Consider the following 23,717-nt stretch of genomic DNA (forward strand, 5'->3'; position numbering starts at 1 on the left):
ATTCTTCAAGAAGCTAGCCCAAACATCCAAAAGAGCGGAGGGATAGTAGAAATTGTAGGTCACTTTTTTTTTCATGAATACATACTTCCTCCGTTTCTAAATATATGTTTTTTTTAAAATTTTATTATAGATGGTATATTTTTTTTAAAAAGGAGGATGACCCCCGGCCTCTGCAATCATTTTATTAATTATTTACAAAGACCTTACATATTAATATATTGGTAAGTCTGAAGCCACTATCTAGGCAACAATTGTTGCTACTCCTATTCAGTTGATGAAGGTGTGCCGAAAGTACGAACCGAATACCAAACAGACCTCACACCAAAACCTAACATCTACAGCTGAGGCCCCCACCAAGCCGCTTGCCGGGTCACGGGTACACACCGGTCCGACACTCTCTCAGAGTTCACCGCCGCCGTCTTCCATCGACCCATCTTCAAAGCAGGTACTGATGCATCGACCATGTCAGGCCTGCCGTTGACGCCACCACGACACCAGACAACGCCACCACCCTACGCGCGTCCATCCGGACGCATCCGACATCGAGACTCTGTTGCACCATGCCGCTAAGACCCACTGTCGACGATGCAGCTGATGCCACGCCGCTCTACCTACATGCCATCTCACGTCGACTCCGAACTAGCAGCAACTCCACCACCATGAGCAGTCCTCGACCGACGCCTTCAGGAAGGAACACGACACTAAGGTGCCATCGTCGCCCAAATAGAGGAACACAAGCTTTCGCCTTCACTCATGACGGATATGGGACAAGCAAGATCCACACCGAAGCCTCCAAGAAGGGAATCGGCGCCAGGGGACGTCGACTTTGGTGCGGCTGCCACGCCGACCTGAAGTTTCCCCCAGATCCATGCCCACCCGTCAATCCATCCATGCAGCACCGGTAAACGTCGACCACAATTGCCATATACCAAAGCCAACACGTACCAGAGCAGATCGAATGTGAGATGACGCATCCCATGGAACTCCTGTCGGCTAGCAAGGAGCCACCGCAACCCCGCCGCCTCCACGCCGCCCACATAGCCATGGAAGGCCGCACATCTCCACCCGCCGGTGCCGCCCGTCGGGTAGGCCGCACCCGCGCCACTGATCGAAGCGGCTGCTCCGAGATCCGATCTGGCAGCTGCCGCCGCGCCATGAGAGCCATAGCCCACCACGCTTGTGTTCACGCACCGCACGTGTTCCCGCACGCCGTACACGCTCACTGCGCAGCCCCGGGACAAACTCGCCACGACAACCATGCGTCCCCCACGGCGGCCGCCCCGCAACGTCCGAGCCCGCGAGAGGGAGAGTCGGAGTGCCTCGCCGTTGTCGACGCTGCACGGGCTTTGCTCGGCGGTGCCTGCCGACAACGGTGAGGAGAGGGAGATCCGACGAGGAGAAAGTTCGGCCCTGCGGCTAGGTTTCCTCCCACGCCGGATATATATATATTAGTGTGGATGTTTTAACACCCGATGACTATGCCAACCCATGTGTTTAGTAGTGCCACTCCCATCTTATCTTCGTTCAATTCAGGCCTCGTGATCCATGCAAACATTATGCTATAATCATTTCTTCATTGGGATTCAGTTAATGAAGCATGCTAATGACTACACTAATACGATTTCAGTAAAGTATGTGTCAAACTAGGGGTATTAAAATGTGAGGTCATGAATACTTAACCAAAAAGATTCCCTAAGAGTATAAATAATAGTATTACTTGCTAACTTTTTGTAATAGTACAAAAAAATTGGATGATGATTAAGACTTATATTTCTAAAATAAATTCTGTGTGAACTTCAAAAATATTCCATCAAAAAATATCTTTGCATATACATAGTATCAATATTTAACATTGTTACTGCTTAGTACTAAGAAGTCATCTGAGTAGAGTTAGACAAATGAAATGCTAAGCGATTGGCAAGCCTAAAAGATGATACACGATTCTCAAAGCAAGATCAAACGGAAGCCAGAACGATGACAATGTCACCGAGTGGCAAATACTTAATAATTATATATATATGATAATTTTTATCTGGCAAACTAGCTCCTCTCTCTCTCTCTCATATTCATTTCTTAGTCCATCCTCACCTACACCTGGTTAATAAAATCTCATAAAAAATACAAAAAGAATAAAAACATACAATTTTTATTTGCATGGTCGATAATTTGGTGTTGCGCTCCAAATTTGAAATTATTTACACATATGAGCAGTTCTCAATAAAAATATAAATTGAGTCAAAATAATACATGAAAGATTTTTTTACGGACCATAAATTCGTCTTTTTTGCTGAGAGTAAAGCTGAGAATGGTTTCATACTTGACCATACCCATACATTTATCTCTTAGAATCATACTTAAATCATACCCATTTGATGTTATTTTCAGCCCAACCAAAACTAAACCCATTATTTTTTCATCCAAACCAACTTAAACCCAACACATAACCGCGGTTTTAAAACCAATACATAACTATCGATTTGTTTTAATGTACATATAATTGCACAAATTAACAAGTTAAGAAGCGAATGAGATAGAAAAGGCATAAGTGCATCTACAACAGTTTAAGAACAAAATAATTCTTGAATAAAGTCAACACACAACAAAAGGCAAAAAAATGCCCACATTTGAATAGCTCACTAACAAGTGTACTAAAACAAAATTGCTTAGCCAAAGCACAAGCAAATACTTCCGATTTTCATGTGGTATTTCCTCGTAATATATAATTATATAGTGCATTACAACATGCATGCGGATCAAAGATATTCGTTCTCGGTCATCGTTGGTTATTGCACATAACCAATGCCTAGAAACCGGTTTGGATCCATAGTTCATAACGAAACTATTTAAAACCCATAACCAACTATATCCGACCTAGTTTCTCCACATACCCAAACCAAAACTAAACTAAAAAATGCTCAGCCTAATAAAACCTAAACCAATCAAACCCAAAGTAATAAAGGAACCGTTAGACCCGGTTTTCTAATAACTATTTCCAAGTTTAGCTGAGAGCTACTATAAGATGTTCAAATGAGAAGCGCACTTCACGTACCATAATATCTACCATATAAATCATTTTTGGAATTGTTTGAGCTTTTTAGTTTTTAAAACAAAATTCAACGCGGGTGCAAATGAAATGAGCGTGAAGACCATGCCGCTGCTCTCCCTCCTCTCGTCTTCCCTTTTCTTTGTCTGGTGAGGGGTAGTAGCGGACGCGCTGTGGTGATCGCGTCCTTCTCTTCCTCGCTCCTTCCTATCATTATTTTATTTTAATCATCAAACGACAAAGTAGGGGGATAGTGAAGAGAAGGGGCAGATCGCCGTTCCTTTACATCTTTTCCTTGCCGCAATATCATACTCCAATCCAACCACAGCTTTCCTTGCTTAATAATTTGCCAATTCTCCTCCCTCTTCTCCCACTTATTTACTCCAGCTTTGCTTTCGTTGCCACTGTTCCATCTCGTAGGTTTCGTCGTCCCTGAGAGCAGTTTGTCTGTAGATAAGATAGAGAGGTGGAATAAAGAAAAAAGCAAGAGGAACGAGAGAGAAGTGAGGAAGAAAGAATAACCTAGCTAGCTAGGTCGGGAGCATGGATCCGGTTACTGCATCCATCCACGGTCACCATCTTCCTCCACCGTTCAACACCCGTGATTTCCATCACCATCTCCAGCAGCAGCAGCTGCATCTCAAGTCGGAGGATGACCAGGGCGGCGGCTCTCCGTTCGGCGGCCACGGCACCAAGCACGGCCACGAGGATGATGAGAACAGCGGCAACGGCAACGGCAGCGGCGGTGAGCTTGCTCTGATTTCCCCTTCAGGTGGCGGACTGCAGGATGGAGGCGAGAACGGCTCGCGCCGACCGAGGGGCCGCCCGGCCGGGTCCAAGAACAAGCCCAAGCCCCCAATCATCATTACGCGGGACAGCGCTAACACGCTCCGGACGCACGTCATGGAGGTCGCGGGCGGGTGCGACATCTCCGAGAGCATCACGGCATTCGCTCGCCGCAGGCAACGCGGGGTCTGCGTGCTGAGCGGCGCGGGCACCGTGACCAACGTCACGCTGCGGCAGCCTGCCTCGCAGGGCGCGGTTGTCGCCCTCCACGGCCGGTTCGAGATACTCTCACTGTCTGGCTCCTTCCTACCGCCTCCAGCGCCACCGGAAGCCACGGGGCTCACCGTCTACCTTGCCGGTGGGAAGGGGCAGGTGGTGGGCGGCACCGTTGTCGGCTCGCTGACCGCCGCGGGGCCGGTGGTGATAATGGCGGCCTCCTTCGCCAACGCTGTCTACGAGCGATTGCCGTTGGAGGAAGACGAGTTGCTTGCAGCGCAAGGGCAGGCAGACAGCAACGGGATGCTGCTGGCTGCTGGGCAGCAAGCATCTCAGATGGCCGGCGGGGACGTGGATCCAAGCCTCTTCGAAGGGCTGCCACCCAACCTCCTCGGCAACGTGCAGCTGCCGCCTGAAGCCGGCTACAGATGGAACCCAGGCACAGCCGGCGGCCGCCCGTCGCCGTTCTAATCATGCCCGCTGGTCCGCGCAGCCGGCACATTAGAAAGGTTATTATGTGTTTTAATTGGTAGCTTTCTTCCTTAAATTCGCATCTCGAAGGATTTCTGTGGGAATTATTGCATACGATTTCGGATCTTGTTAAATAGCATGTCCGCATCAGGATTGTTTCTGATATGTATCAGTTGTTTCGCTTATATTTATCTTTTTATTTCTCACATGTGTTCTAATAATGTACTAACATCGAGCCGTGCGTCCGCACAGGCGGGCTTAATCTCGAACAATCTGTATGGAAAAACTGTAGAAATCATTACCACCACTCACATATTATTTTTAGGTCTCCTTTCGTTTGCATGATTCCGAAAACACTTGTCAACCTCGGTTGTTTTGTTCACATGAATTGAAAAAAAATCAAGAATCCTAATAAACATGGTAAAATTAGAGTCTGACCACATGAAAATGTATTGTTAGATTCTTATTAGCAAACATCTTAGTTGTTCTTTGTGCATAGACTTTTTTTTAGAAAGAGTCAAAGATAATGTTAGCACTGCTGTGTTTTTTCTTTGAAACGAAGATCGAAGAAAATTTCGTCCATTTTTTCTTGGCCTCATGCATTTGAACTTTTTTTTACTTGAGCCTGAGCTAAATGCATGAGTTGTACTTCTTCTGTAAACTAATATAGGATCAGTTATATCACTATTTTAATTATCTAAATGATCTTATATATTACTCCCCCGTAAAGAAATAGTGATCTAAACGCTCTTACATTTCCTTGCGGAGGGAGTAGTTTAGAGAGGGAGTTTTTTTTTCAAGAGTACGTCAATTATGTACCATATTTTTATAGAAGACAGAGGTTTATCATATACAAAGAAACATCATCTGATGCGAACATCAGAGATGTGACCACCACACCAAAAACCAAAAAACAAAGTTTCCTCTCTCACGAAAGGGTCAAGACCTCCCGCTCCCCATCCTGCCGCCTTCCACTCTCTGATATCCTGCAAGACCTAAAAGGCAAGGCGCTCCGGCGACACTTGCTTAGCGAAATTGTTGAAGGCTCGGGCATTCCGCTGCTTCCAAATGGCCCATGTTGCTCCCATGATGAGGGAGTCAAAACCCCTCCTGATCCTGCCTGAGAATCTCGTCCTACTAGTGAGCCATCAGTCTTTGAATCTGGCGCTGGTCGAAGGAATGACGATGTTGATCTGGATCATCTCGAAACATCTGTGCCACACTTCCCTAGCGTAGACACATTGGACAAGGATGTGATCCACATTGTCTTCATCCTGTAGACACGAGAAACAAGGCGAGGGCTCCTATTGCAAGCCATGCCTCGCCCTTCGATCGCTTGTCCATAAGCGATACTGCACCATGAGCCAGCGAAGATTTTGCAGCGAAGCGGAGCCCAACACCTCCAAACGACAGAGGCAAATGGTGATTCAATCATCCCTGAGCAAAGACGCTGATACACCGATTTGGCAGTGTATATCCCCGACTTATCCGCAGGCCACGCGAACTGATCTGGAGCATCTTCGCTCCTGGGGACGGAAGCCATGGCTTGGCAAAGGTGTGCAACTTGTATGTGTGCCATGAAAGAGAGGTCCCATGCACATCCTGGGTCCAAGAATTGTCGGTAAGGGCCTCTAGAACTGATCTGCTGTTCCTAGCTCTCGTCGGGATGAGCTGGAAGATGAGAGGCGCAATTTCTTTGATGGTGAACCCGGGAATCTACCGTTTTTTCTAGAACAAGACCCTGGCTCCATTGCCGACGTTGATCTTCACCAGACTGTGGAACACCGAACTTGCTGCCTCATCATCCATCAGTTTTAGACCTTGCCAAGGCCGATTGGGTTCGGCTCGCTTAAGCCAATCCCAGCGCACTCTCAACGCAAGCGCGTGTAGGCGCATGTCCTTGATCCCCAGGTCACCGGACCTCGTGGGCCGGCACACCTGACTCCAAGCTACCAGACATTGGCCGCCATTTACTTTGTCCTTCCCTGCCCAGAAGAAGGAGCGCATCCACTTCTCGATATCTTTGAAGACCCACTGAGGAGCATTAAGAACCATCAGCTGATGAAGGGGCCTAGCCGCGATCACAGAGTTCACTAGGATTAAACGCCCGAGGCGCTGAATTAGGCCCCTCTGCCAGGCCGGGATGCACTTTCTGACTTGATCAAGGAGAGGCTGCGAGTCCGGTCGAGTCAGTGCTTTGATGGCCAACTGAATCCCAAGGTATTTGCATGGGAAGCTTTCCAACCCACAACGAATCAGCACCGCCACTGTCTTCTGGTAGTTAATCCCCAGGCCAGAAGCCTCTCCAAAGATCTCCATGGCCTGTCGGACAAAGGAAAGATCTTCCACCGAGGGCTTGATGAACAGAACAACGTCATCCGCATACAAAGAGAGTCTTTGGAAGGTAGAGACTCCCGTGAACTCCGAGATCAAACTCCGCTCGGATGCCTTAGCGAACAGAGCCGAGAGGCATCCATCGCAATGACGAAGAGGAGTGGGGAGACCTGGTCCCCCTACCTAAGTCCCTTGACGTGGTAGATGGTGCGGCCAGGGACTGCGTTGACAATCACCTTAGTGCTTGCTGTGGAGAGAATAGTGGCCACCCACGAGATCCACTTCTGACCAAAGCCTTTGGCCCTCATCACCTCGAACAGGAACGGCCACGACAGGGAATCGAACGCCCTGGATATGTCAAGTTTCAGAAACAGCCCGCTTCCCTTCTCTCGTTGATCTTCCTGGCAACTTGCCTGACGAGGAGATAGTTATCGTGAATGCAACGCCCTTTGATGAAAGCGGACTGGTTTATGCTGCACGAATCGCTAGCACCTTGGTAAAGAGCTTAGAGAAACTGTGTGGCAAACTGATTGGCATGTAGTCACCTACTCGCGAGGCATCCGCTTTCTTTGGAATCAAGACGATGTGGGCCTTGTTGAGCTTTCCAAATCCTCTTCTATCCCCGACATATAGCTTGAGCATCGCTGCCAGGATGTATCTTTTGATCACACTCCATGCTTTGTGGTAGAACGCCCCGATGAACCCGTCTGGTCCCGGAGCATGATCCGAAGGCATTTCCTTGATGGCCTTCGAGACTTCCTCCTCTCTGAAAAAGCTGTCTAGCTCCGAGAGATCGAAGGAATCAAGCCCTAGGAAATCAAGATCCATAGTGTGAGTGCGGCCATGATCCATGCCCAACAGAGCCTCATAGGCATAGGCAAACACCTCCTCCTTACGAGGTTGGTCAGTGATCAGCTCGGAGCCATGCACAATGGAGGGGATGAAGTTCTTAGTACCCCTGCCGTTAGCCACCGCTTGAAATAGCTTGGTGTTAGCATCCCCATCCCGCAGCCACTTCATCCTCGATCGCTGCCTATCAATCAAACGTTATAGAGAGGCGAAGCCAAGCAGGGATAGTTTGAGCTATCTGCGAAGCCAATGCTCAGGGGTAGAAAGCCACCTGAACTCCTGTACTTGATCGAAGCGGAAAAATAATGCAGTTGGCCACCGCCATCAAGACCTTGATGTTGCCCACGCGACGTTGACCCCATGCCTGCAAGTGCACATCAGTATTTCTGAGCAGGGTGTCGAGCCTCTTCAAAGGATCAACAGTGGCGTCATCACAAACCTAGGCCTCCCGAACCGCGTCTTCGAAACCATCAATCTTGGTCCAGAACAACTCAAATCTGAAACACTTTTTTTGCGGAGAAATGCATGTTGGTGGAAAGGTGCAACGGGGCATGGTCGGAGACACTCGATGAGATGACCTGGAGGAGGTCGTCAGGATAAGCCAACTCCCAGTCGACGGGCACGAGCACACGATCAATCTTGGTAAGGGTCGGGGCGGCCCTCTCGCTGGACCAAGTGAACATACGTCCATGCATAAAGAGCTCTTTCAGCTCATGATCATCCACGAAACCTCTGAACTTCGCCATCATGCCTCTGTTAATGTTAGGGTTGTTCTTCTCGCTCGCTCTCAAGATCATGTTAAAGTCTCCTAGCACCATCCAAGGCCCTGGGCAAACCGAGCGCCTAGCCTCCAGTTCGAGCAAGAACTGAGACTTGATATCATCCCCTTGGGGGCGTAGACCACCATAGTCCACCATGATAAGTTAGTCTTGGTGTGAACTAGGCCAGTCAGGGAGTTTGAGTCATATTAAATCGAGCACACCGAAAGAATGCTCGAGTCCCACGCCAAGAGGATACCTCCTCTGGTTTCGACCGCCGATAAGTACGCGAAACCGTCAAACGACGGGCCAAGACATTCCATAATAACAAAACGATCGAGAACATCTAGTTTGGTCTCCTGCAAAGAGAAAATATTCGCTCTCATCGAGGACACCGCTCCTTTCACAACCTTCCTCTTGGCTGGGTTGTTGAGCCCCCTCACGTTCCAGCAAAGCACCTCAGGGTTGCAATCCATAAGGAATCGCACAAGCACCAGCTCGGGGGGGGGGGGGGGGTCTCCTAGACGACAGAGATCGCCGGAGACTCGCCAGCTACCATCTCTTGCAAAGGCGGAACTGTCTTGCCGAACAAGGCCGCGATCACCCTGATGTGTTGGTCTTTGAGTGGCGAATCAAACAACTGCCGCAGTTCTTGCACCGCATCATCATCCGGAACCAAGTCCTTCGGTCCCAAGCCCAAAGCTTTGAGCAACACGTTCTCCGCCGACTTCGCCTTGGACGGGCCGGAGCTCGCCTCCCCGGCGCGCTTGGTGGAGCGAGTCGCTCTCTTTGGCGTGAAGGGTTCGACATCGCAACGAAGAGAGGAGGCTTGGACTTCCCGGAGTAGCGGTGGCGCCAATCTTTTGACGATGTTGGAGCAGAAGAGCTTGAGCTTGACGAGAGCCGCCGCCTCCATGGCCGACGAGCTCGCAGCGTCGGCCCCAACCACCACGGCTTGAGGCGTAGGGACTGCCACGCCAGGGAATGCCAGGGCATGCACACTAGAAGTGCCGACCCCCTCCTCCTTCTAAAAAACAGCCTCGCTGCACGGTGTGGGCCCGCCCTCCATGCACGTGACAGTCCCCTCGGCTGAAACAACGTTCCCATGCAGCCAAAGTAAGTTAATCTCCACGGGAGACCGAGCGGTGGGGCGTGCATGTGTCTGGGCCCCACCAGTGACACCTCCGGGTCCCACCCCGATCGAGGAAGCCTCGACCAGGACGGAGTCGCCCGGTGCTAGTGTGGGGCAATCAACACCCGATCCGAGACCAATCATCTTTGGGATTCCTCCAGCCCGCCCCACAACCGACACGCTCTCGAGGGCCACAAGCGCATCCGCTGATCCCGGGCGGGGGCAGGGAATGAGCTGGCATGATGCAATTCCTGTCCAATCTGCAGAAGCGGGCCAATGGGATCAACCACCGGGGCAGAGACCGGCCTGGTGGGGCTACTCCCAGCCGCTTTATCCACCACTTTCGCAGGCTCCCAAGACGGAACCGTAGTCACAACGGAAGCCACAAACGTCCCATCCAAAGTGTCGCCAGCCTGCTCTTCCACTGACTGCGGGGTGGGGTCACTAGGGATTCTCTCAGCCGCTGGAACCAACATTGGGGGGGGGGGGGTGGATTGGCGGTCTAGGGGGAGGACAGTTCGCGAGCTTCGAATTTGAACTTGGCTTGGCAGCCGCATTGAGCCCGGTCAAACGATCGAAAGCAGAGACTCTGGACGTCAGCCGCTCCCTAACTGGCAGCGCGGGCCCACTCTCGAGAACACCAGCGTGGGGGCCCATAGGCGGAAGCTTCCACAACGGAAACGTCGGCGGGCCACCCCGCTGCACGTTCCGTTGGCCGCCGCTGCCAAACGCCCTCCTGTCATCCGGCACCCCAAACTACCAGGAGCGACGGGTGACCGAGACACCGCCGCCGCCGCCAGGTCTATCACCGGCGTCTAGGATGCCACTCTGACCGCTGCTTGAGGAGGATCCGAGGAACCACGGCTCGCCGACATTGAAGAAATCCCGAACCTCGTCCAGGTGGATCAGAACTTTGTACTGCAGTAACGTGGGCTCGACGAGTGACGAACACATCCCCGGCTCCGGCACCGCGAGCCGCCGGACGGCAGGAATGGCTTCCGGGTTTGCCATCCACGCCGAGACCTTGAAGGAGGACAGAACAATGCGCGAGTGAGTTTCCGGCGCCACCGTGTCCACCATGCAGGAAGATCCCAGCAAACACTCGACCACCTCGCTGTCCCAGGCATGGGGTGGGATGCCTTCGATCTCAAGCGACACCTTGAAAGGAAGCATGGAGTGAGCTGCTTGAGCTTGCCTGTTCCATGGGCGGAAGAGCAACCGTACGCCATTGTGTTCGAACACTGGGATGGCACTGCTCTGTTGCGATGTTCCTCCCGCCCAAACACCACCAGAAAATCCTCCGGTCTATAGCTGATGACTGAGACCCACTCCTGGGAGACACTAGCCTTCGTGCTGAGCGCCTCGAGCACGAACTCCGGTGTGTCATCGCGGCGGGCGCCACCGACGTAAGCGACCATGGCAAACTGCAGGCGCCTCTCTAGTTCTTCCATGGATTGAGAACGGCGCACGTAACACACATCCTTCGACGACGACACTGTGTCGAGCGGAGGCTCCAGACTTGGCGCCCGTAGCACAGGCCAGCTAGCCTAAGCGGCGGTAGCGGCGTCAAAAGGGGGCGGTGGGGGAGGAGGGGAATCACGACGGGCCACCTTAGCCGCTGTCACCATCCGGAGATCACCCTCAAACGACGGGCTTCTCGGCCGCTTGCACTCCTTGGAACTATGCCCTCGCAGTCCGCAACGGAAGCAAACCACGTCGTTAGTATACTCACGCCGGAGGTGCCCTGCTTTGAAGCACTGGAAGCAGAGTCCCTGCATCTCGGGGGAGATTTCGCGCACAGGCCTAGGGGCGGGCGGCGCGGGATCGCCTTGATCGCCAAGCCCGTGCCGCAACCTCCACCTCTCACGCCGCGATGAAGGAAGAGGGAGTTGTCACACCCTGTGTTTTGCCTCTTTTGACTAAGTTAATACAGCTAAAAAATTAGGATAAAAAAACTTTTTGTGTGCTTTAATGCTTGACTTGATTGCTATTTGCTTGTTTGCTTGGTTATGCTTTAATTCACAAAAATCCGCCTACTCTCTAGACTCATCTTCTTTATCTAAATCCTTTCCCAATGATTACGTCATGTGTGTAGGATCAAAAACCATTTTTATAAAATATTATGTTATCGAAAAAGCATTTATTTGATCTAGGATTTCAAAAACCACTAAATTGAGGTTTGTACTACAAGTCCTCAAAATAGGGTGAATGATTTGCCACAAAGATTTTATTTGGGACCTATTACCTAGAAGACTTCCAAAAACAAAAAAAAATATTATTTTAAAATATTATTTTTTTTATTTTATTTAAATACCATTTTTGGGGCCAGAAATGGTCTTTTATAGGGAAAAATTATTTAAGTGTGTTGAAAATATTTGAGAAAATATAGGGAAACTTAGTGGGCATATATTTTCCATATATACGAGTTTCAACACATGGTCATGTTCAAAATATTGGACAAAACCCTCTAAAACCCTTTGTGTGTATTTCAAGTATTTGAAATATTTGTATAAAAACTATCGTCAAATAAATCCAAGAAAATTCTAGCATGTCACAAATGCCTAATGTGATGGTCTTGCCAAGATCCATTCCAGTACAAATAGTTTTAATTCACCAAAATGCCCCAAAACCTTGTGTGTCCAGATCCAAATTTGAACAAATTTGTATTGCCAAGGGTCTCCATTTGTGCTCAAACTTTATGGTCATGTTCAAATATGCTAATCATGCATCCACACACAAAGTGGTGCATCAAGGAGAATAATTTATTCTAGTTAAATCTCATGGCTTTAAGACAAGCTCAACTAGATCAAAACTCCATTAAACACCTTCTAGTAGAATCTAGAAATCACTATTTTGACCTCCTATACTATTCCCCTTTACATTTTTTTACCACAACTCCACATTGTTGCCTTCTACCTCAAGTAATAAACTCATGCCCTAGTTCAGTTATTGAGGGGGGGGGGGGTAAAACCCTAGTTTACCCCTCTATTTTCACCATGACACACCACTTCTACTTCCCCTCCTTTTACTTCTACACCTATCTTGCACCCTAAGCTACCACACGGTATCTCTAGACCAGCCACGAGCTAATGGACAAGGTGGCTATGTCTAGACTGTGTGGGGGCATGGCCATGCCGACCTTCTGGGCAATCTGGAGCACACTAGTGCACTGTAGGCGTGTCCTGCCCGAGGCCTCGACAACCTCGAGCCCCTCCCTCTTGCGAGTGGACCTGCCTCCGCGTCCGCGACATGCCGAGTGGTTGGTCTTCTCCTTCCTCGCCCTGCTCATGCATGCCCAACGCCTCCAAGCTCCACCACTCACTTATCGTGCGAGGGTCCCGCTAAAGCCTCGCCCCGCTCTCCCTCTCCCTTCCCCTATCCCTGCCCACGATGCGTGTAGAGAAGCCCGGAGCACCTCCCGTGATCCTAGAGACGACTAAGCCACGACCGTGGACGCTGTCCATGGTGATCCCGCGCCCCAGCCATTTAAGCTAGCCCGAGCCTTCCTCCACACTCCTTTTGTTCCCTCTCCCTCCTATGTACCCCTTGGATGACCCACGACACCTCCCGTTCCCTCCCCATCCTCCCACGCCTGGCATTGCCGCCGCAACCTTTGCTCAAATTGGATCTCCCCAATGCCCCTCCTCCTCTCCTACCCATGAAAAAGGGCCCGAGCGACCTCCACTAGCCTCCCCTTTGACCAATGCCTGCTCTCCTCTACCAATGCGTCGTATCTTTCGTCGTCAATGGCCACCTCCGTGGCCATCTGAGCCACCGCCACTGCGCCTCTCTCCTGTGGGCATGCCTCACCTCAATGGATGCATCTAGATTCCCCGAGCGCTCGGGTGGCCAGCTCGCCCTAAACGGTGGCCGGTGGTACCAGTGGACGTCGCAAATCCCTCCCTTGACCCCCCTTTGTTTGAGCGGGAGGAGGGAGATGAAACCGCCAATGGGTCCTGCCAGTCGGCCAGCCAACGGGTAGAGCCACTAACAGTGAGCCCTAGCTCCCTTTTAAGTGGAGACGCCATGAATGGGTGCCGCCTTCGCGAGTGGAAGGCGTACTCACGGAGTACGAGTTTGACGTGACTGCTCTCCCGCTCAGACGAGCAACTAGGCTGGCCTAGTTGCTATCTCGTGCTAAGTGCATGGTTTTTCCATTTGGTAATTTCTTTATCTTCTTTTCAGATGGGCAAATAATTCATAGGAAATTCAAATCAACTCCAAATTTGATGATTCAAATTTCTATGTTCTCCTAAGAATGCCACCTATTATTTGGTGCAACTTTGTAGGATCCGAAGTATATCTAGAGGGGGAGTGATTTGACTACTTGACAAGATAAAAACTTAGCCTTTTCCCAATTTTTAGTGTGGGCCAGTTTTAGCAACTATGACTAGTCAAGTACACCCTACACATGCATATCTAAGAGTATTGCAGCGGAAAGTAAAACATGCAAGTGTAAATAGTGGGTAAGGTAGGGAGATCAAACGCAAAGGTTGGCACAACGATTTTTGGCGTGGTTCCGATAGGTGGCACTATCGTACATCCATGTTAGTGGAGACTTCAACCCGCAGAGGATAATGGTGCGAGAGTCCACATAGGGCTCCATCCACAAGGGGAACACAAAGAAGTGGCCTTGTCTATTCCACCATGGATTCCGCCCACACATGACTAGCCTCACTCACGGTAGTTCTTCACAAAGTAGGCGATCTCCTTGCCCATACAAACATCTTGGTTCAACTCCACAACACGAGGTAGGAGGCTCCCAAGTGACACCTAACCAATCTAGGAGGCACCACCCTAAAAAAGGTAATAGATGTGGTAGAACAATCAACTCCTTGCTCTTGTGCTTCTAAAGATAGTCTCCTCAACACTCAATCACTATCTCTTACATTTGGTAGGGGTAGGAGAGATTGATCTTGTGGAAAGCAACTTGGGGAGGCTATAAATCAAGGTTCAAATGGTAGGAATGGAATCTCTTGATATCAACATATGAGTAGTTGGCTCTGTCTAAAAAAAATGGATCTGGCAAGTGTAAGTGTGTTCTGAGTACTTCCTCTGCGAATGAGAGGTAGGTGGAGGGGTATATATAGGAAACCCCAAAATCCAACCGTTACACCATAACTGACCAACTCGATGACACATAAATTACAAAATTGGTGGTACCGACTTTCTCAAAAGATAGCAACTTTGAATCTCGCTGGAACCGATATACACAACTCGGTAGAACCAAAAAGGTGACTGATACGTCTCCAACGTATCTATAATTTTTGATGGTTTCATGCTATTATCTTGTCAAACTTTGGATGTTTTGCATGCCTTTTATACATTTTTTGGGACTAACTTATTAACTCAGTGCCAAGAGCCAGTTCCTGTTTTTTCCATGTTTTTGACCCCTTTCAGAGGAGGATTTTGAACGGAGTCCAAATTGAATGAAACTGCCAAAAAGATTTTTTCCGGAACAGAAAAAGATCAGAGAGCCGGAGAATCAGGGCAGGGGGGCACCAGGGACCCCACAAGCCCTCATGGCACGGCCAGGGGGCCCGTGGCCCCCTGGCTTGTGGGATCCTTGAGGCTCCTTTGCCCTAGGTTTTGCGCCTATATATTCCCTAAAATCCCATAAAAAATCAGGAGATCATCGAAAGTACTTTTCCGCCGCCGCAAGCTTCTGTCTCCGCAAGATCCCATCTGGGGCACGTTCTTGTGCCCTGCCGGAAGGGGGATTCGGATACGGAGGGCTTATTCATCAACACCATGACCTCTCGGATGATGCGTGAGTAGTTCACCATAGACCTACGGGTCCATAGCTAGTAACTAGATGGCTTCTTCTCTCTCTTGGATCTTCAATACAAAGTTCTCCATGATCTTCATGGAGATCTATCCGATGTAATCTTCTTTTGCAGTGTGTTTGTCGAGATGCGATGAAATCTGGAGTTATGGTCAGATTATCTATGAATCTTATTTGAGTTTCTTCTGATCTCTCTTATGCATGATTTCATATCCTTGTAGTTGTAGGTTTTGTTTGGCCAACTAGATCTATGATTCTTGCAATGGGAGAAGTGCTTGGTTTTGGGTTCATACCGTGCGGTGACCTCACCCAATCACAGAAGGGGTAGCGAGGCACGCATCGTGTTGTTGCCATCAAGGGTTAAAAGATGGGGTTTTCATCATTGGTTTGAGTTTATCCCTCTACATCATGTCATCTTGCTTAAGGCGTTACTCTATTAGTCATGAACTCAATACACTAGATGCATGCTGGATAGCGGTTGATGTGTGGAGTAATAGTAGTAGATGCAAAAAGTATTGGTCTACTTGTCTCAGACGTGATGCCTATATGTATGATCATTGCCTTAGATATCGTCATGACTTTGCGCGGTTCTATCAATTGCTCGACAGTAATTTGTTTACCCACCGTGATATTTTCTATTTTGAGAGAAGCCTCTAGTGAACACTATGGCCCCTGGGTCTACTCCACACCATATTTTCAGCCTTACACTTTTACTTCGTTGCACTTTCCTCCTTCAGATCTCACTTTGCAATCAATCTTGAAGGGATTGACAACCCCTTTATAGCGTTGGGTGCAAGCTCTTTTGTGTTTGCGCAGGTACTCTGGACTTGACGAGATTCTCCTACTGGATTGATACCTTGGTTCTCAAACTGAGGGAAATACTTACTGCTCCTGTGTTGCATCACCCTTTCCTCTTCAAGGGAAAAACCAACGCAAACAAGAGAAGTAACAAGAAGAATTCCTGGCGTTGCTAGGGAAGGACTTTTGTTGCCGTAGCAGAAGAATTTCTGGTGCCGTTGCCGGGGAGGATCAAGTAAAGAACTCATCCAAGTAGGTGTCGCAAACTCATCTCTTGCATTTAGTTTGTTTGCCAGTTGCCTCTCGTTTTCCTCTCCCCCACTTCACAATTTGCCTGTTCCGTTTGCCTTTTTCGTTTGCCTTTTCCGTTCGCGTTTTTGTTGCTTTGGTTGCTTGTGTTACCATGAGCCCTCAAAATGCTTGCATCTTCACTTTCTAAGAATCTAGTGATATGGATCCTCACCCACTTGCTAATCTCTTTAAGAGATCCAATTATGTTGATCCAATTGCTAGTGAGTTGAGTGCACTTGACTATCTTTAAGGAGTTTTGCTTGAGATGCGTGAATATGAAAATCATGATGAAGAAATTTATGAAGTGCTTCACGAGGGCTCCTTGAATGAAAAACATGATTGCAATGCTTTCACTATAAATCCTATTAGTGTCAATCATGCTAAAAATATGCAAAACCCTAAGCTTGGGGATGCTAGTTTTGCCGTGTCCCCTACTTGTTGCAATGATCATGATTGGGGTGATGATTTTTCTTATGATCTTGAATTTTTTTAAGCCTCATGATGAATATGATGTTTGCAATAAGATTGAAAGTGGGTTTGGAGATGATAATCCCACTATTTTTGAAGAGCATCAACTTTGCATGCATGTGGATCATGAAAAGAATATCCTTTGTGATAGTTACATTGTTGAATTTGATTATGATCCCACATGTAATTGCTATGAGAGAGGAAAATATTGTGGTAGAAACTTTCATGTTACCAAATTACCTCTCGTTATGTTGAGATTGCTATTGTATCTTTCTTCTTCCTTGCATTTGGTAACTATTGGTTGTCTTGCCAATTTGTTCTCCTATAAAATGCCTATGCATAGGAAGTATGTTAGACTTATATGTGATTTTCACATGCTTTATGATGCTCTCGTTGTGCATCAATATTGTCTTTTGTGTGAGCATCATTGATTTATCAATGCCTAGCTAAGGGCGTTAAACGATAGCGCTTGTTGGGAGGCAACACAATGAATTTATCTTTTTCTTTCTGTTTTGTTGCGTCCACACTATCATAATTCTGTTGTGATTGTGTTTTTTGTGTGTTTCTTTTTGTGTTTGAGCCAAGCAAAACCTTTATGACTAGTCTTGGTGATGGTTGTTTGATCCTGCTGGAAAAAGACAGAAACTTTTTGCTCACGAGATGATTTTTCATTTTTATTCAGAAAGAGTTTTGAGTTGATTCTTTTTGCTGCTGGTTGATATGCCTTTTGCCCAGACAGTCGTAATTTTTCAGAATTATTGAGGTACTAGAAGTATACGAAGTATACAGATTTCTACAAATTGGTCTGTTTTTGACAGATTCTGTTTTTGTTGAGTTGGTTGCTTGTTTTGATGAAACTATGGTTAGTATCGGGGGGGGGGGGGGGTACTAGCCATGGAAAAGTGAGAATACAGTATCCCAACACCAATATAGATAGAATTCAAGTTTTCTACAATACCAAAAGAGGTGGTAGTTTGTTTTCTTGTGCTAATGTTATCACGAGTTTCTGTTTAAGTTTTGTGTTGTGAAGTTTTCAATTTTTGGGTGATGTTCTCATGGACAAAGAGATAAGGAGTGGAAAGAGCTCAAGCTTGGGGATGCCCAAGACATCCCAAGCCAAATTCAAGGACACCAAAAAGCCTAAGCTTGGGGATGCCCCGGGAAGGCATCCCCTCTTTCGTCTTCAATCCATCGGTAACATTACTTGGAGCTATATTTTTATTCACCACATGATATTTTTTTTGCTTGGAGCGTATTGTATCTTAGGAGTCTTTTCTTTTTGTTGTGTCACAATCATCCTTGCAGCACACCTTTTTGAGAGAGAGCGACATGCACTCATCGTGATTTTGCTAGAATGCTCATAGTGCTTCACTTAGATCTTTTGAGCTAGATAATCTTGCTCTATGTGCTTCACTTATATCTTTTAGAGTACGACGGTGCGTGACTTGGTAGTTGGCTTATGCTATGAAATCAGTCCCAAAGGTGATAGGTCCCATAGAGGATACAAAAATCTCCATCTTCATGTGCATTGAGTAGAAAGAGAAATCTTGATTCCTCTCAATAGTTTTGAGACGTGGATTTGGTAATATTAAGAGCTATGTTAGTAGGGTGTTGTGAATCTAGAAATACTTGTGTTGAAGTTAGTGATTCCCGTAGCATGCACGTACGGTGAACCGCTATGTTAGGAAGTCGGAGCATAATTGATCTATTGATTGTCATCCTTTGTGTTGGGGTCGGGATCGCGCGATGGTTAACACCTACCAACCCTTCCCCTAGGAGTATGCGTTTAGCACTTTGTTTCGATTACTAATAAAAACTTTCGCAACAAGTATGTGAGTTCTTCATGACTAATGTGAGTCCATGGTATAGATGCACTTTCACCTTCCACAATTTCTAGCCTCTCTAGTGCCGCGCAACTTTCGCCGGTACACAAACCCACCATTTGCCTTCCTCAAAACAGCCACCATACGTACCTACTATGGCATTTTCATAGCCATTCCGAGATATATTGCCATGCAACTCCCACCGTTCCGTCTAATGACTTGTGCCGTCACTTTCATATTGCCGTTGCATGATCATAAGATAGCTAGCTAGATGTTTCAATGTCATATGCTAAGCTAGATCATTGCACATCCTGGTACACTGCCGGATGCATTTCCTATAGAGTCATCATTGTTCTAAGTATTGAGTTGTGAGTAAATAAAAGTGTGATGATCATCATTATTAGAGCATTGTCCCATGTGAGGAAAAATGAAAAGAGGCCAAAGTTTCCCACCCAATTTTTTGAAAAGAGGCCAAAGAGCCCAAACAAAAAAATGAGAGAAAAAGAGAGAAGGGACAATGCTACTATCTTTTTCCACACTTGTGCTTCATAATAGCACCATGGTCTTCATGATAGAGAGTCTCTTGTTTTGACACTTCCATATACTAGTGGGAATCTTCATTGTATAACTTGGCTTGTATATTCCAATGATGGGCTTCCTCAAAATTGCCCTAGGTCTTCATGAGCAAGCAAGTTGGGTGCACACCCACTAGTTCTCCTTTGGAGCTTTCACACACTTATAGCTCTAAGTGCATCCGTTGCATGGAAATCCCTACTCATTCACATTGATATGTATTGATGGGCATCTCCATAGCCCTTTGATACGTCGAGTCAATGTGAAAATGTCCTCCTTTTTGCCTCACAACCTCCACCACACTCTATTTCACCTATAGTGCTATATCCATGACTCACGCTCATATATTGCATGATAGCTGAAAAAGGTTTGAGAAAGTAAGAGTGCGAAAATAATTACTTGGCCAATACCGGTGTTGTGCATGATTTAAATTTGTTGTGTGGGGATGATGGAGCATAGTCAGACTATATGATTTTGTAGGGATAACTTTCTTTATCCTTGTTATTTCAAAAGTTCATGATTGCCTTGCTAGTTTGCTTGAAGTATTATTGTTTTCATGTCAATAGCAAACTATTGTTTTGAATCTTACGGATCTGAACATTCATGTCACATGAAAGAAGTTGCAAAGGACAAATATGTTAGGTAGCATTCGACATAAAAAATTCAGTCTTTATCACTTCCCTAGTCGAGGACGAGCAGGAGTTAAGCTTGGGATGCCTGATACGTCTCCAACGTATCTATAATTTTTGATGGTTCCATGCTATTATCTTGTCAACTTTGGATGTTTTGTATGCATTTTATATCTTTTTTGGGACTAACCTATTAACTCAGTGTCAAGTGCCATTTCCTGTTTTTCCGTGTTTTTGACCCTTTTTCAGAGGATAATATTAAACGGAGTCCAAACGGAATAAAACCTTCGGAAAGATTTTTTTTCCGTAACAGAAGATACGCAGGGAACTTGATAACCAAGGCAAAGGATGCCAGGGGAGACCACAAGCCCCCTAGCCACGACCTGGGGGGCGCCTACCAGGCTTGTGGCCCCCCGTGGCTCCTTTTCCCTACTTCTTCCGCCTACAAATTCCGTAAAAATCTAAAACCACGGGAGATAGCCACGAAAATACTTTTTCGCTGCTGCAAGCTTCTGTCTCCACAAGATCCCATCTGGGGCACGTTCTGGTGCCCTGCCGAAGGGGGGATTCGGACACGGAGGGCTTCTTCATCAACACCATTGCCTCTCCGATGATGTGTGAGTAGTTCACCACAAACCTTTGGATCCATAGCTAGTAGCTAGATGGCTTCTTCTCTCTCTTGGAACTTCAATACAAATTTCTCCATGATCTTCATGGAGATCTATCCGATGTAATCTTATTTTGTGGTGTGTTTGTCGAGATACGATGAATTGTGGGTTTATGATCAGATTATCTATGAATATTATTTGAGTCTCCTCTAATCTCTTATATGCATGATTTCGTATCCTTGTAATTCTCTTCGAGTTGTGGGTTTCGTTTGGCCAACTTGATCTATAACTATTGCAATGGGAGAAGTGCTTGGTTTTGGGTTCATACCGTGCGGTGTCCTCACCCAGTGACAGAAGGGGTAGCGAGGCACACATCATGTTGTTGCCATCAAGGGTAAAAAGATGGGGGTTTATATCTATTGCATGATGGTCGGGATCACGCGATGGTCGGGATCCCCTAGGAGTATGCGTTTAGCACTTTGTTTCGATTACTAATAAAACTTTCGCAATAAGTATATGAGTTCTTCATGACTAATGTGTGTCCATGGTATAGATGCACTTTCACCTGCCACCATTGCTAGCCTCTCTAGTGCCGCGCAACTTTCGCCGGTGCACAAACCCACCATATACCTTCCTCAAAACAGCCACCATACCTACCTATTATGGCATTTTCATAGCCATTACGAGATATATTGCCATGCAACTCCCACTGTTCCGTCTCATGACTTGTGCCGTCACTTTCATATTGCCGTTGCATGATCATAAGATAGCTAGCTATATGTTTCAATGTCATACACTAAGCTAGATCGTTGCACATCCTGGTACACTGCCGGATGCATTTCCTATAGAGTCATCATTGTTCTAAGTATTGAGTTGTGAGTAAATAAAAGTGTGATGATCATCATTATTAGAGCATTGTCCCATGTGAGGACAAATTAAAAGAGGCCAAAGTTTCCCACCCAATTTTTTAAAAAGAGGCCAAAGAGCCTAAACAAAAAAAAATGGGAGAAAAAGAGAGAAGGGACACTGCTACTATCTTTTTCCACACTTGTGCTTCATAATAGCACCATGGTCTTCATGATAGAGAGTCTCTTGTTTTGACACTTCCATATACTATTGGGAATCTTCATTGTATAACTTGGCTTGTATATTCCAATGATGGGCTTCCTCAAAATTGCCCTAGGTCTTCATGAGCAAGCAAGTTGGGTGCACACCCACTAGTTCTCCTTTGGAGCTTTCACACACTTATAGCTCTAAGTGCATCCGTTGCATGGAAATCCCTAGTCATTCACATTGATATCTATTGATGGGCATCTCCATAGCCCTTTGATACGCCGAGTCGATGTGACCATCTCCTCCTTTTTGCCTCACAACCTCCACCACACTCTATTTCACCTATAGTGCTATATCCATGACTCACGCTCATATATTGCATGATAGCTGAAAAAGGTTTGAGAAAGTAAGAGGGCGAAAACAATTACTTGGCCAATACCGGTGTTGTGCATGATTTAAATTTGTTGTGTGGGGATGATGGAGCATAGCCATACTATATGTTTTTGTAGAAATACCTTTCTTTGGCCTTGTTATTTCAAAAGTTCATGATTGCCTTGCTAGTTTGCTTGAAGTATTATTGTTTTCATGTCAATATTAAACTATTGTTTTGAATCTTACAGATCTGAACATTCATGTCACATGAAAGAAGTTGCAAAGGACAAATATGTTAGGTAGCATTCGACATCAAAAATTCAGTCTTTATCACTTCTCTACTCGAGGACGAGCAGGAGTTAAGCTTGGGGATGCTTGATACGTCTCCAACGTATCTATAATTTTTGATGGTTCCATGCTATTATCTTGTCAACTTTGGATGTTGTGTATGCATTTTATATTTTTTTGGGACTAACCTATTAACTCAGTGTCAAGTGCCATTTCTTGTTTTTCCGTGTTTTTGATCCTTTTTCACTGGATAATATTAAACGGAGTCCAAACGGAATAAAACCTTCGGAAAGATTTTTTTTCCATAACAGAAGATACAGAGGGAACTTGAGAACCAAGGCAAAGGATGTCGGGGGAGGCCACAAGCCCCCTAGCCACGACCTGGGGGGGGGGCGCCTACCAGGCTTGTGGCCCCCCCCCCCCCGTGGCTCCTTTTCCCTACTTCTTCCGCCTATAAATTCCCTAAAAATCTGAAACCACGGGAGATAGCCACGAAAATACTTTTCCGCTGCTACAAGCTTCTGTCTCCACAAGATCCCATCTGGGGCACGTTCTGGTGCCCTGCCGAAGGGGGGATTCGGACACGGAGGGCTTCTTCATCAACACCATTGCCGATGTGTGAGAGTTCACCACAGACCTTCGGATCCATAGCTAGTAGCTAGATGGCTTTTTCTCTCTCTTGGAACTTCAATACAAAGTTCTCCATGATCTTCATGGAGATCTATCCGATGTAATCTTCTTTTGTGGTGTGTTTGTCGAGATACGATGAATTGTGGGTTTATGATCAGATTATCTATGAATATTATTTGAGTCTCCTCTCATCTCTTATATGCATGATTTCGTATCCTTGTAATTCTCTTCGAGTTGTGGGTTTCGTTTGGCCAACTTGATCTATAATTCTTGCAATGGGAGAAGTGCTTGGTTTTGGGTTCATACCGTGCGGTGTCCTCACCCAGTGACAGAAGGGGTAGCGAGGCACGCATCGTGTTGTTGCCATCAAGGGTAAAAAGATGGTGTTTATATCTATTGCATGAATTTATCCCTCTACATCATGTCATCTTGCTTAAGGCGTTACTTTGTTTGTTATGAACTCAATACACTAGATGCATGCTGGATAGCGGTCGATGTGTGGAGTAATAGCAGTAGATGCAGACATTATCGGTCTACTTGCCTCGGACCTGATGCCTATATGTATGATCATTGCCTTAGATATCATTATGACTTTGCGCGATTCTATCAATTGCTCGACAGTAATTCGTTCACCCACCGTAATACTTGCTATCATGAGAGAAGCCTCAAATGAACACTATGGCCCCCGGGTCTACTTCACATCATATTTTCAGCTCTACATTTTCACTTTGTTGCACTTTCCTGCTTGCAATCAATCGTGAAGGGATTGACAACCCCTTTATAGCGTTGGGTGCAATTTTGTTTGTGCAC

The 23,717-nt window shown here is 46.8% G+C and overlaps 1 protein-coding gene across 1 annotated transcript; it reads left to right on the forward strand.

Moving 5' to 3' along the window:
• The first annotated feature begins 3,266 nt into the window (after window positions 1-3,266).
• On the forward strand, window positions 3,267-4,722 carry LOC123402651 (AT-hook motif nuclear-localized protein 24-like). The gene has a single exon (XM_045096581.1). The coding sequence runs from the start codon at window positions 3,587-3,589 to the stop codon at window positions 4,514-4,516; it is 930 nt and encodes a 309-aa protein (XP_044952516.1). The 5' UTR covers window positions 3,267-3,586; the 3' UTR covers window positions 4,517-4,722.
• Window positions 4,723-23,717: the final 18,995 nt, after the last annotated feature.

The sequence above is a fragment of the Hordeum vulgare genome, chromosome 6H, assembly GCF_904849725.1.
Source record: "Hordeum vulgare subsp. vulgare chromosome 6H, MorexV3_pseudomolecules_assembly, whole genome shotgun sequence".
In the NCBI taxonomy this organism is placed as follows: domain Eukaryota; kingdom Viridiplantae; phylum Streptophyta; class Magnoliopsida; order Poales; family Poaceae; genus Hordeum; species Hordeum vulgare.